The following is a 14826-nucleotide window of genomic DNA, read 5'->3' on the forward strand; positions in this document are numbered from 1 at the left end:
TTAACTGTAAAAATAAAACAACTGAGTTATAAGAAGCTAATGAGGACGCTTTTGAGGTGCTAGCAGGTGGATTTTGTCAAGTTTAGCCGGAGGCATGCAAGCTGTAACTGTATATTTAGTGTGTTTAGAGTGTGTCATCCATCTTCTTGTGTAACTCTTGGAAAGGAAAAGCAAACACACTAGTTTTGAAGTTGCTAAACCCTTCCTTGAAAGAAAATGCATGCAACGTATTCCTACTACTACCACAAATGGAGGCTGAGTCAGGTGAGCTTTGACGTTGTACAGTGTTATAACACAGCAGGGTTTGTTTGATGCAAAGTAATGCATCATCCTGCTCAGCAAGGTGTTGTAGAAAGACCGCAAGAAAATTCACACTAGGAGGTTGCACAGGTTAACAATCAGCAAAATGATGTGAGATCATAACACTGACTGAAGGAGACGAATGGGACCTCATTTAGAATCAAATCAGAAGGAAGGCGTGAAGAAAGATGTAACGCACTATTATTAGACTGGAAGAAGTTGTGAAAATAACCGCTTCAGCACCAGGAGCCTAACTCACTAATGCATCTCTGGCATTGTTAAATGCTTACATCCCCACTGAGCTGATATGCAGAACATTGGAACGAGAGAGAGAGAGAGAGAGAGAGGGATTCGTTGGTGAAGAGATAGAGATGCAAAGATTGTGATAGTTCCCATATGTGCACACAGACACCTGATATTCGTCCTGGTGGGTGAATCAACATTCTCGGCGAATGACACAGATGTGTGCACCGTCTGTTCACGTTAAATAGCTGAGGGGAAAAAAGGACAGACGGAGATGGAGTGATACTCGTTTGTTTATATTGAGAGAGGATATTTAATAGACCCATAAAACCATAATTGGCCAGACTGCTGACTGGCACTTTTCCTGTGTCTGTATCTCAGCTTGCAAAGTGATTAACCTCAGAGTAAACCCTGCCTGGTGTCATGTGAGTTTGATTTGCTTTATCACACTCAGCAGTGCTTTCATCCTCACTTTTTTTTTAATTCAGCTTGAGCATTCCATCTTTATTGTCATTAGACCTAGCTCATTACTTTGTCAAGTCTAAAAAGTGTTCCCACGTCTTCCTGTGTGACACCTGTGTTGGTGATATTCTTTTCCCAGATGTGATGTCATTTCCTCAACTTCCTCTACTGTGTATGTGAGCAGGTGTAAGTGATTCTCTACACCTCCCGTGTCACGTCATGAACCCTTCTTTTCTGCTCTTCCTGTCTTTCCGTGGGGTTTCACCAGCTTGGATGGTTTATTCGGCTGCTAAGGAAAACATTTGTCTTGTTTTTCTTTTTTCTTTCTCTCCTTTTTCACATGCGTCGTGATCGATTTGTAGCATGTCGGTAAAGCTTAGCAGCGAAGAACCGGGGGAACACTAGGTGAATGGGATTTCAGTTAAATTTATGACTGCAGAGGAGAGATACTGTTTGGCAGCATTTATATACACACTCACAAGGTCCAGATGTTGTGTCCTCTGGCTGCCCCGGGGGTTAGTAGTAGTAGTTTAGCTTTCTGACGGCTGCGTTATGCTTCCTTAAGCTGAAACAGTGTTTATTAGGAAAAGGGAGAGCAGAGGCTCAGCGCAAATGCCTGATCCTCAGTTGTACTTTTCCTGGCTCCAGCTGCCAAATCCTGATGACAGCTTCATCAAAAAGGCTCAAAGCTGCACGTGCCTTCAGATCTGGGCGAAAGATGACATCATGGCAGAGCGATCTATGGAGCATGCAGGGGGATGTCAGGACGGTTTATTTGCCTTTCCCGACTGGCTTAGGCAGTGTGGTGGAGGCCTGAGGGATGCTGTAATGGCAAAACTAAGCATTTGTGCTCTAGAGCTGGGTCATAGAATGGTGATATACAGTAGTTGTAGGAGTGTATTCTTATTTATTCTTTGAGATGAAATGTGTTTTTTAAATCCTCCCCCAACTCCATAACCAGATCTAAAAGGAGAATAGAGATTTTTGTGGGTGTGATTTAAAGCCCCAATTCTCCATTAAGGGCTCACTATGAATAGTTTATTTACAAGCATCCTAATTAGTTTTGGGAGCCTTGTAATTTTCATTGGTGCCACCATGATAGAACTTATTTTTATTAATATTATTAACTTGATTTGCAGGTTTAATTATCATCTTCATTCCTCAGGGTAATATTATAATTAAAAACTCACATTTTATTTTAAGTTTCATGCACATGTGTAGAAAAGATTTAGAATTGTTAAAAATTGTGTGTTGAAAATTAAAAGTTTTTGTAAACATCTGTTTACAGATACTAAGAAAAAAAATGCCCTGCAGTAGCATTAGCATGAATTTTGACCCTCTTAGCATTACATTAGCATTCAGTGCTTAGTATTTATTAATATAATGATGCTTTGGGAAGTGCAGACATCACACTGACAAGCTCATCTAGTGCTTAGTGGTGGATCAGCATGGCTGAATATGGCAGAGGAACTGTTGATGCTGAATTTATGTTGCTTACTTTTGCATGTAATATGAACACTAGTGGAATCCTCTGCTGTTGTCCAGGAGATGTGAATGAGACAGGACACGAGGCTCCTCGGAGCAACATCAGTGTTTAAAATAGTCTTAAGCTCAACTTGTTCCTAGTTTGGTCAGAGTGCCAGGCCGTTGTCCTTCCCCTGGAAGGAAATCAGGCAGTGGTGCCGATGATGAACGGCTCGATGGGGATGATTTCTCCCTGTGTCTGTTTACACCCCGCGGGATTTAGCTTTTCTCCTTCCCTCACTCTCTTCTGATCTATCGCCTTTTTCTGAGGTCTGAGTTTACTCTGGACCTCTGCTGAACATTGGAGTTATTTTTCAACTGACTCACTAGCACAGACTTATCAAGGCAAATATGAGCTCAGTTACCTGCATGAGACGTACCAGATGACTGCAAGCAGAAAAATGATCCTCAGTCATGACTTAAGTGTTTATTCAATCCAGGACTTATTATCAACCCTGTCAGTGCTTTGGTAGTGTTACTTCAGAAATGTGTTTGGAAGCCAGGTCAGTAGAGTGTTTTGTAAACCCTCTTAGTGGATAAAGTTATTTGGGAGCACACCAGGAGCATGAAAACATCTGTATTACACACAGATGGTGTCGGATGAAACACTGGTATATGGACAGAGACGTATCATCCCTGAGAGAGGTGCACAAGTGCGGGTTTGATGTTGGCGTGTGCACATGTAGCAATGTCAAGCTCCTTTCAGAACTGAGAACAATAAATTTAGTTTGAACCACTGGTGTGGCCCGCACGCACACACTGAGCTGACAGGTGAGGATTTATTGTTTGTTCTGTTTCACTGACATGGATGGTTCCAGCACAGGAGTCTTGGCCTAAGCTTAAGTTTGGTGGAAAAGTCAAACATTTTTGGAAACAGACTTCGTTTAACAGGCAACGCTCAGTTAGAGGAGCAGATTTATGCCCCTGTCACTTCTTAGAATCTGGAACAATAGCTTAAAATGCTGAGAGGGAAGATGAGACAATGCTATCAGGCGGTTAGCCTAGCTCAACATGAAAATGCATTTGACTTACTTTGTCTGATTTATTGTAGCTGTACACAGGCATGCTTTTATAATGGCAAGCTACACGATCTGCCTGCCCTGATTGATCAAGATCCAACTTATCCTAAAGTCTTTCTACTCAACTAGATAAGAAACAATTAGAGTCCCCTCACTGGGAAGGGAGTGACATATGAAATTCCTTTTCACTGAAATCAATGAAACAAACACCATTTCCAGTGACTAAATTAACCACACTTTCCTCTATCGCTTCTTTTCCAAGAAATAGTGTACCCCTGAGTAAACTGAGCGTGTGATCTATAGTGTAACAGAAAAGCCTAGGAGGGACAGGCAGGGATGAAACTTGTGTTCAAGACTAAAACTAAAGGACTAAACTAAAGAACCAGGTTTTGCATTTCTCCCTCTCAGCAGTTGATTTTTTACAAACCAGGCTGAGTGTGGCAAGACTGACATCAGAGAAGACAGAGAGGGAAGTAAGGTTTGAGTTAGAATTGATAGGGCGCACATGTTTTTCTTCCTCCCCACACAAATGTGCAAAACTCATCTCTCAAACTGGATTTAATTATTCTGTGTTCAGCCCCGTTTGTGGAGCTGCCAAGTGCCCAGTGGACTCAGTTGTACAGTATGTAAATGAAGTTTGTGTAGCGCCGGGCCCTGTGTTAGCCTACTGTCTCTTCGGGGTGGGGGGGTTGGGGGGGGCAGAGAAGCTTAAGCTCCCCACATTTGTTTTTACAATGTGTCATCTGTGACCATTTAACGGTTACACAACGAGGCGGCACATTCTGTACAGAGGTAGTGAGTGTCAAGACTTAGAAAATAAGCTTCTGTCTTCCTGCCATACACACAGACTTGCAGCCATGTTCCTCAGGTTTATTGTGCCCATAAAAAAGACAACGGTAATTTTGGGAGACGTAGTGAGCTGCTCCTGGAAACTTTCATGCTAACCTCCATGTCTTATGGGGAGGCTCAGTGTAACCCTAGTATTAAAATACAGAGACCTGGGGGCTTCACTGACTGGTGTATGTGAGAGACGTGAGTTTAACAGTATTATGAGATTTAACTTTTTTAAAATCAAAAACACATTTTAAGATAAAAAAAAAAATCTACATAACAAATTTGCCAAATGTGCCATAACTAACTTGACAGAGGTTGCAATGCAAATTAAAGTGAAAATATTTGTGGAATGTAAAACCCCAAAAACACATTTGAGTTCTCTCTACTTCTAACCACAGCTGTGCTTTTTCCATAGAGGCGCAGGACTTTATGATGCAGTGAAAAATTAGCTCATGGTGACTAAAATGTTACAGAACAATGTAAACTGTTTAGGGTTCAGAGGGTTTAAAGAGAAAGCCTTGTTCATATTTACAGTACGTACAGTATATGGCTTGATTTAACAGAAAGTGTTGACACTGCTTCAACATCCTTTACAATTATATGCTTCACTTTAATGTGTTGTCTTTACAAACACATACATTCCTTTCATTTCAACACCCACAGTTGTGTTTAGCCATTATGTCTGACACTGTGTGTCATTTGCATTTAAAGACCACCTTTCAAACTCAGTCTGGCTTTGCTGTTATGACACTTATTCCCCATGGAAACTGTGCAACAAAGTCCCAGCACCATGAGCACACACACACACACGCTTGTGTCACAGTTTGGTAATCTAAGCTGCACTCGGTGGGGGCAGAAGTCACCATGTCTGCTACATCAACAATAACAAGTGCTCCTTTCATGGGACAAGTCCTGTTCTGTCCGACCACAAGGATCTGAGGCACCTGGGAATCCTGTTTGCGTATTCGTTCCTCTCCGTGTCTTCTTTGCTCTGTGAAACAGTCAATCATCGCTTCACTCTTTATATCCTGAACCAGACTTCAAGGTTGTGTTTAAAGTTGGGGTTCATCATAGAGACACTGACCTAAGGCAAAACACTATAGATGAACAGGGTATATTTTAACCAACAGGCATCATCAAGAAACTTTTCCAGTTCAACAGTCTTTTAATCATGTTATGTTTGAAAATGTTGCATTAATATGTTCTGATTTAAATATATTACCAGAACAGACATGTGTTGGCTTCAGAATTCTTTTGTTTGTTTATGATTTTTGTATTGAATCAACTTTATTGTCCATTGTGCTGTATGTACAGGACATATACAGGATCAATTTGCACCCACACTGTGCAAAAACAAGACAGATACTTAAACTGTCTTAATGTGCTGATTGATGTGCTTTATGTGTCCCACAGAGTGCCAAGAGCCTACAGAACAACAAGGATTCACGCATCCTGTGGGCCAAAGAGGACGTTTTACTGACCACCGGTTTTGATATGGTGAGAAATGTACATTTCTTCTACTGTATTCTACTGCTCCTGGTTTAGTTGCTCAGCATCTTTGTAAAGGTTTATGTGACAAATGTGTGAATATTTTGGTTTTTGTTCTTACTTCATCTGCCCTTTGTGCTCCATTAATTAAATGCATGTCTTATTTTGTTGTGTGTGTAGATGCGTAGTCGTGAGGTGAGACTTTGGGACAGCAGGAAGCTGAGCTCCTCACTCAGCTCAGTATCACTAGGCACTTCCAGTGGGTGAGTACCTCCCCATAGCCATGACACTGACCTCACTGCTCTTCCAGTGATATATGTATTGACACATAATGCGTGGCTGTGTGGACTTCCCAGGGCTTTGACGCTGCCCTCACACCCACATTCAGGCAATTTTCTGGGTCAGTCACACACACAGACACCTGTCCTGTCTCTCTGTCCATAACCACTGCACAGAGCGAAGAAACAGCGGTGCACACGCTGACACTTCTCTCCTCAGCTCAAGCTTGTCATTTATCCAGTCGCTTCGTTTATTTTTCCAAACTCGGCTGCCGAGGGCCGGAGGATAGCAGGAGTGTGGCTGGGCTCCCAGTAGGAGCGGAATAGAAGGAGGCAAGGGGGAAAGAGAACAAGAGGGGAAGGGGTGGGAGTCATGATTCCTTTGTCAGATCCAGCTCATGCATTTTAGCTCTATTATAAACAGGCCAAGTCACTCTAAACTGGAGCTGACCGGACTGTGTCAGGTCATGCAGCATGCTGTGGCGGATTAAGTAAATTTATTATCCTTATTATTACTGTAATAAGGCGGGGAGGTAGCTGCACTCAACACTGGAAATGTGTGCTTTTGTAGTGGCTGTCTGTGAATTGACTACAGCAGCACAGACTTCACTTTATCTGTCGTTTGGCACAGGTATTTGAGACTCTGTGTGGTTGGACCTGAAAGTGTCAAATTATGGAATGTAAATGTATGTAAACGGTGTGAACACTTTTTATTAGAGACCAAAGGGAAGCAGTATCAAATAGATGAATTGGTTAAAAATTATTACTTTTTTTGTGTCTAAGAGCTTCCAGCTTGTTTTCTTTTCTTTTGTCAGTGGCTCTAAACTTCCTCCATGAACATTTGACACAGATATGTTCTAATTAACAGCCTCAGTTACCCGTTTGCCCATGTGCTCACCACTCATATCCATTACCTCTGCTTCCTCTTTTTGTTCTGGATGGATAGTGCGTCTTTGCAGTTAGTGCATTGTTTGGTTGCAGCACACTTGTAATGGAGGATAAGTGATGCCACAGATGCTTTTGTCTTCTCCTTATTACCAAAGTAAAACGTATTTTTGTCTAGAAACGGCATATTAGGGGTTGTGTACCCTCTAAAGCCACAGAGGTTGGCGTTAAGTGGTTAACTTTATTGGGAGGTAAGTCTGCATACCTCTGAGGAATGTTGATGTTTACTCACAGTCTGTAGTTCTTCTTTTGTTGGTGTGACGATGGCACTACCTGAGGAGAACGTACAAACAGCGTGAGAGTTTTTACAGGATGGTCCAGATCATCTGGAGACAAGCTGCTCAGCCTTCTTTCCTCCCTTCTTTATTCACTCAGTGTCTGGTTATATGTGAGTCTTTCCACACTTTTTTTTTAAATCCACAGATGCATAGATCATCTTGGATTTATTCAATAAATTTCAGTTGCTTTGAATTGAAGACAAGCACAGTATTTTCCCGTATTACTTCTTAATTTAAAACACTGTGATTTTTCCGTTGGGCGTAATTGTTAGGGTGTGTGCTGTTCCGTCTGCGATATATTGGATGTCCTGTGTTAAATCACTTCAATCATGCTATCGTATGCTGGGATTGTGTGTCTGAGAACTATTACTCCCTATAAGCCACATCCACACCAGATGCCTGCGCACCAGCGCTGATATATAAAAGAGACAGGCAATCAAATGACAGATGAGACCTTTAGTTCTTTTCCATCCCCTTTCCTGTAGCACAGTGCTATTATTTAAAAGTTAACAGTTTATTCTAGCCTTTAGTTATTGTATCCAACTCCCATTAACCCTATAAAATCTCCATAAATATATAAATACAAATGCCTTTATGTTAAATATTATCTGTACTACATGTTTTGGAGTAAAGAAAAATAAATCCAAGCTAATTAGGGGAAAATAGTAAATACTTCCTATGTAGTCACATCCATATAAGTAAATTCTTTATCAAGAAAAATGCCCTCTAAACAGTCTGCAATCACTAATCACTGATTCCTGAAAGGTCTGGCTTGTTTTCAGGCAATGGGCAAGGTCAAATTATGTGTTGTTGCTTGCTGTTTACTCTTTGTATCTGAGTGTATCTTTGTTTTTGAGTAAAGGCTCGTGTCTGGGCCTCTTTTCACCACAATTTATTCAGCATGTTACTGAGAGTGGGTGTACGTTCTGAGTCAAAAGCACTAAGCTGTCCTCAGGTCTCCTTTGGCTGTGATTGAATTCTTTGTTTCTGGTGTGTTGGTCATGGTTGAATGTATTTTAGTTCAGCATTACATTAGTGCGTGTGTGCTGTGAATGGCCAGGCAGGAATGGAAAATGGAAAATGCAAAATACAATAATCAAAAGGAGACACTGTGTCCATATTTTGTCTGCACTTGATAGATTGAAGTATGCCGTTGTACATGAGCAGAGAAGAGAGCTCAAAGTCAAACATCTATAGTGGGGCATTTCCTCCCTGTCATTCTAGGCCTGGGGTACATATAAAGATGGATTTGTTCCTGACTGCTTTTAATTTAAAGGACTGCGGTAAAGATGGTGTGTAATTGGAGCAGTAAGCTGGGTTGTATCAGGTTTGCTGTGCTTGTCCACAACTTTCAGTAGGACTGTTTTCTTTGGAGTGTCACAACATAAAGAGGCCCAGACTCACAAGCCAGTAAAATAGGGGTTGTGGGTGGAATATAATTTGGATGGAGAATAATGGAGGGGAACTGTTTACTTTTTTGGTTGGGGTTGAAATAGAGACTGAAGAAGTGAGGGATGGAGGGGCGATGAGTCTGAGAGGACTGCGCAAAGGTAGCTATTAGTGTGTGCCCGTTTTCCATACAGGCTGCAGATCAGGATGCTGGAGAACAGTGTGGATCTCTGTGTACTCTGCCCCCTCTATAAACCTAAATTATAATAATGAGTTTAATTGGTCCTCTAAGCCAGCTGCAATCAGTGAACTTTACAACTGGGCACGATTGCAACCAGCTTGCTGTGTAAATGCTTGAGACGTCATGATAATTACCCATGCCCTCCCTCCCCATTTTAGCAGCTACACACTCATATTCTAAGCACTTGATGATATTTGCCTGTATACGATCTTGTAAAGGGGTCATAAAGCTGACAGTGAGTTTTCTAAGGGTCACTTAGTTTGTCACTCAGAAAAAGTTCTTGCTCTGACCCCTGTAATTGTCTTCCATCACTACCAATGTTTGTCTGCTCTCCTCACACACATGGACATTTACAACTCTACACATACACACACACATGCATCTTCTGTTACGTCTCATCGTGGCTGCAATTTTTTTTGTGGCAAGACACTGATTAAAACAGATCACTGTGACCTGGTGCCTACCAGCATTCAGTTCTCTGATTGGAGAGGATGTAAGCCTGTCTCTGGAGATTCAACCTACAGTGTTTTCCCAACTCTGTCATGAGTTATACAAAGAACTTGCTCTCTGAGGCGAGCATTGTGACAGACTGTTCCGTTAGCCGACAGAGAGAGGCGTTTTGCGGCTGTATCCCAGGTGTGATGCTTGTTCGGCCCGTATTTATTCACCACAACTTATTTCTGTGTGTATTTCTACGCAGGTCATGCCTGAAAGCACGTCCCAGTCAGTGGGTGTAATTGAGCCAAACTCCCTTTAATCAGATGGATTGAGAAGAGGCCTGTGCCGCACAAGAGAACCAGGCTTTTTACAGAACAGTCCCCCCTTTCTCCCACCTCAGCCCAGGCTCTCTAAAATCAGTCCCAGATGAAGAGCTTTCCTGTGGGGATTAGGTGCAGCTGCAGCACCACTAAAGAAACCAGACCAAAAAAGTGTTTGAACGATAGTTTGACCTTGCTCCTTGCACTGAGTTCTAAAAGAAAATAGAGCTCTTGTTGTGTGGGTCCAGGCTCAGAAACAAATGTTCAAGGTGAAAGGCAAAACTCCAAAAGTTCAGGTGATCCTCGGGGTCAAGCAGACAGTTCCTTATTCTCCTCTTTCCTCTCTCTCTTGAACAGCCAAGTGGGGGGATAGTATGGAGTAAAGATGTGACCGCACACGTTCTGTCAAATAACCTGAACTTGGCGTTTTGACAGTTGAAACGTGGTGTCTGGAATCTGTTTGGGGTTTCAGTTTGTGATTCAGTTGGATGGGGGAATTTTGACCAGAAGAAGAAGAGAAAGAGGAAGGAGCTCTGAAACTCACTCATATATATATTATTAACACATTGTCTCTCTATGAACTTAGTTTTCTTTTAATTGGAGAGATATTCTTTGATTAACCATCAAATTACTTTTTATCCTGTCAGAAACACAGCTGTCATCCTACTGCATCCTTACCTGATCAGCTCCCAGATCTTCTGCCTGTCTCCTCAAATCTCTAATTAGAGCAAATACCTCTTGCTGTAGTACAGCAGTGGTAAAAGCACGTGGAAGTATGTGGAGCGTTTGGCAGGGGATATTTAATATAATTCACAGAGGGTTTTGATTTCATCCCACAGGTATGTGCTTTGCACTCCAGGGATCAGAAAGGACCCTTTTGTGTAAACTCACCACAGAAGGAAAAGTAGAAAGTCTCTGGCTTCCACCTTCATCTGTCTCCTTTCTTTCCTCCCTCCTCCTGTCTTCTTTCGTTGACCTTTTATTTATTTTTATCATATATTTACACAAACACAACTGAAGGTAGAAGTTGCTGTATGTGATGTGGCAGTTGTAAATGTCTTCATGCCATTTAGTCAATTATAAGCTGGAAGAATCTTTTCTTTCTAATTTGTTTCAGAGTTTGAGGCAGTGTCAGGCTTTATTTTCCATCAACAGAAGCAAAGTTGCACTTGCAGCTGCGGATATAGTTTTTCCCCAACATCTGGAAAAATGTCTTTTTTTCCCCCCTTTTATTAAAAATGCACTCGCAATAACACTCGGGATCTTTGCCCTACCAAAAGCCTTCACACTATTTTGGCCCATCCCAAGTAAATTTCAGCACTTTTCTCCTTGCTCTGTTGGGTACGTATCCAGTAGCTGTGAGGGTCCAATAGAGACGTGTGGAAGGCAGGACTGACAGAAGATGTGGGGCTAAAGTGGAAACAGCTCAAGCTTTTATTCACTGCACATGGATGCAATGGAAGGAGATGTCTAACGCTGCTAGTGTAATTGTGAGGAGAGGAAGGAGATTTTTCTATCTATAGCCTATCTATTCCTCTGCGTCTGAATGTTAGTCACCTCCTGAATGGTTGCCACCAAACTATGCTGTGGTAGAAACCGCTATCTGAGTGGTGGAGAGAAGTGTGTTTCTCGTTAGTAGATGGTTTCCTCTGCCTTGAACCCTGCCCACACCCGCCCTGCAGCCTGGCCTCCACCGCCGCCTCTGGGACTGCTGCAGATTGGCAGTCTGTCGCTGCACACCTCCTACTCTTACGGGGAATCATGGAGGTACAAAGGGAGTGATGGAGAGACAGTGTAATGAATAAAAATAAAGGCATGCAGGAGTTGCACATACTGACATATTTCATATACACAGACACATGGGAGAGATGAAAATAGAAGGAACTTCTTAAATTACACAGTCCAAGATAAGACCAGGATAAAATTTGTGGTAGTTTTGTCCGGCCTCATTTATTTTTTAGTCAGTTTAATCGAAAGAATTTGTTACCTCCTATGCAATTTATAAATATTTGACGCAGTTTTGTTGTGTTGGCTCTATCCTCAAACACATAGTAGATAATAAAAATGAAAAATAATGTACTAGCTTTCAGCTTTAATTCAAGGGTGCTTACATCCATGTCAGATAAAACTCCATCTTCTTCCACCAGGTTGTTTGTTGTAGCAGTGCCTTTGTGATTCCTAAAACAGGTGATATTAAAAGTGTCCTCATATTTAAATGAGTTATGGCTGCAAATAGTGAAGCCACAACTCACCTCATAATACTTCAACCTGTGATTTTTTTTCCCATGTGTAAATGGTCTGTGTAATATCTGCACAAAATTCATCCACATCTGGCTACAGCTAGCGAGTGAGCAGACTTTTCCAATCGTTTTGCGGACGGAGCAGGCTAGGTGGATCGTCTCCTCATTGTATTCCCTTTTATGATTGTGTTTCCATGATAGAAAGCAGGGATCTGTGCCCGTCGTTAGAAGGTCTGCCGTCTGCAAAGAAAACGCACAAAAACAGAAGGACGTTCTTTTTATCAAAGAGGATCTCTGATTGGTTGGTGGCAGGTGGGCCGCATGTGCTCCTGGCTGATGTCACTTCCCATGTGGGTTCTATTTGTCTGCCCACACGCTGGAAACATGTCAGTGTCAGTGAGGCGGGAGTAATATGCCACGCTTAGTTTAATGGGAAAAGTGCTGAAGCATGCCGCTGCTGCTCTCCATCTTTGTGTGTGTGTTGATTCTTAGAGAGCCAGACATACAAACAGGATATGTGTTTTTCCCCCATGTGTTTGCATAGCAGGTGGACAACAAAGAGCAAGGAAAGAAGTGAACAGCAGATTTTACTTTTCTCTATGGAAATGCCTATTACAGCAAAACTGCTGCTCTGCACCTGCATGGCTTCTCTGCTTTCCTGTTCAGGATTGTATGTGTGTGTATCTGTGTGTAAGTGCACTTGGCCATGGTAGATTAAAAAATTTCATCAAGCTGTAATTGGTGTAAGGGGTTGGGGGGGGGGGGGGCAGGAAATAATTTCACCATTGTGTAAAAGCAAGTGAGAGTAAGAGAAGAGAAGAAAAGATGGAGGGCCCTCAGGGGGGAATGAGTTAGTCTTTAGTCTGTGTGCTCTTGAAGAAACCTCTGTGGACCTTCCTGCTCTAACATCAGACCAAAAGCCCTTTGATAGAGGGCAGCTAACATTATTTCAGCAAGGTCAATTAGCCAGCTATTGTATGGACGCTTTGTGTTAGGCTGCTGGGGCAGAGGACTGCAGAGTTGGGGACAAGTGGGAGGTAGAGAGCTGGGAGTGTAAGTCTTCTGTTGTGCTTTTGTCTAAACTTTCTTTCTTCTGGCAACAAAAGATGATGAGGACTTCTTTGTGATTGTTGGGTTTGGAAGTTGTTTAAAGTTTAACGCATCCTTAGTTCGGACATTATTAGAAACAGATGGTTGTTTAAATTACACCATCACTCACAGAAACTGCACCATCATCATGTGCATCAACATATGCAACACTGGAAATGATAACTAAGTCATGGTATGGCTGTATGTCTGCTTCAGTCTCTAATGAGTTGCTAAACTTGATTGAAAAAGATACTCAGAAACTATGACAGCATCAATGTGAAAACACCTCCTGTGTACTTCAGAGTGCTTTCCTTCCGGCTACCTGGACTGGTCAGTCACATCTGATGTGCCAGCGCTGTCACATACCATATACTACATGTACATGCCTGGACCGGTCTTTGTCTTTTTCAGCACATCTAGACCATCGGCAAACAGCATTCATCATCACTCAGCAGGGTTTGACAGACGGAGTGACACAGACTAAATTATCCATGTCTTTCTTTAGCTGTGCACCCAAGCGCTGCTTGGGTTGTACATTTAACCAGATAGTATAGTTTAAAACAAACTAAAAATTCCACTTTTGTTGTCATTTTTGATTAGAAAACAAATCTCTCATCAGCTGTCTGCTCATTTTTGAAACACATGTTCAGCTGCTGAAAGGCGTCTTTGTAAGGCTATAATGTCCCTGCTCAGTTTTGTACCTCAATGTTTACTGTATCCTGCTGTTTTTCCTTTCTATTGGTTTTCTTTGTGTGCCACCTGTGAGGCTTGGACCTTAGAGTGAGGGTTAAAGGACAACTCTTTCTCAAAGCACCTTAGACAAACATGTTTGACCAAAAAGACCAGCTCAGAGGAAAAAAAGGAGGCCCCAGCTATTGGAAAATATTTGGGGGAGGCACCACTTGTTCCTCAAAGTCCAAAGGGGACCAAACCTAAGGGCTGCTGGGTCTTTCAGTATCACCTACCTGGGGGGTGTTCTAAGGGGGAAAAGCCATTCAATGGCACTGGACTGAAAAAACACAGCTGTGGTGGACGAATGACGATAGAAAGACACACTTACACACACATGCATACTGGTGAGGGGGCTTGTATTGTGCTTAACAGTTCTCCACACATCCTGGCCATCATGGTCCATCCACGGTCCACTGCTGCTGTGAAGCTCCCCGGACTCACAGCTGTGAGCTGGCAGAAGAACATGCATGCATGTCTTTTCTGAGCTCTCAAAACTTATTTAGTAACAGCTTAAAAGGAGCAATTTATAAAATAAAAAAAAAAAATTCTCTTTTGCGCTTTGAGATTCAAAACTGCTGTTGATAGGACCTGCAGAATGACTCAAGGAACCAGAAAGTTGCAGCAAGTTGATGCAAACAAGCCACAACTGTGTGGCCTTAGCCAAGCAAAGCTGCATCATTTTTATTGTGGCAAGTCCGTCTAGCTAAATGGCAGCTTCCAGAACTCACTGAGCCACATCTCCTTCTCCTGCCTCGAAGTCTGCTGGAGTCAGCTGTTGTCCAGGGAGCCAACAGTGGAGACCAGCTGGGTTTTACTTTTTTGTCCTCTGCGCTTTTAACAGTGAAACTTTGCACCTTAAACCCCTCGTCCTTGTCCAATTTAAGCCAGTATGGCTCCAGCTTGGCAGTACCTGTATTTATTCTGGGAGAGGTTCAGTCTACACGTCTTCACTTTTTTACTTCCCGGGCCTTTTTTTTTTTTTGTAACTTCCAGATATCATTTGATT

General features: G+C 42.3%; 1 protein-coding gene across 2 annotated transcripts in view; it reads left to right on the forward strand.

Annotated features, from left to right (window-relative positions):
• LOC114439469 (mitochondrial import inner membrane translocase subunit TIM16-like) overlaps positions 1–14826 on the forward strand; it is an 84614-nt gene that overhangs the window by 20268 nt on the left and 49520 nt on the right. For both annotated transcript variants that reach the window (XM_028411415.1, XM_028411413.1), the window contains exons 8-9: positions 5796–5879; positions 6051–6133. In XM_028411415.1, coding sequence (XP_028267216.1) covers positions 5796–5879; positions 6051–6133 — 167 coding nt within the window. The remainder of the gene's footprint in view (positions 1–5795; positions 5880–6050; positions 6134–14826) is intronic.

This window comes from Parambassis ranga, chromosome 8 (genome assembly GCF_900634625.1).
Source record: "Parambassis ranga chromosome 8, fParRan2.1, whole genome shotgun sequence".
NCBI lineage: Eukaryota > Metazoa > Chordata > Actinopteri > Ambassidae > Parambassis > Parambassis ranga.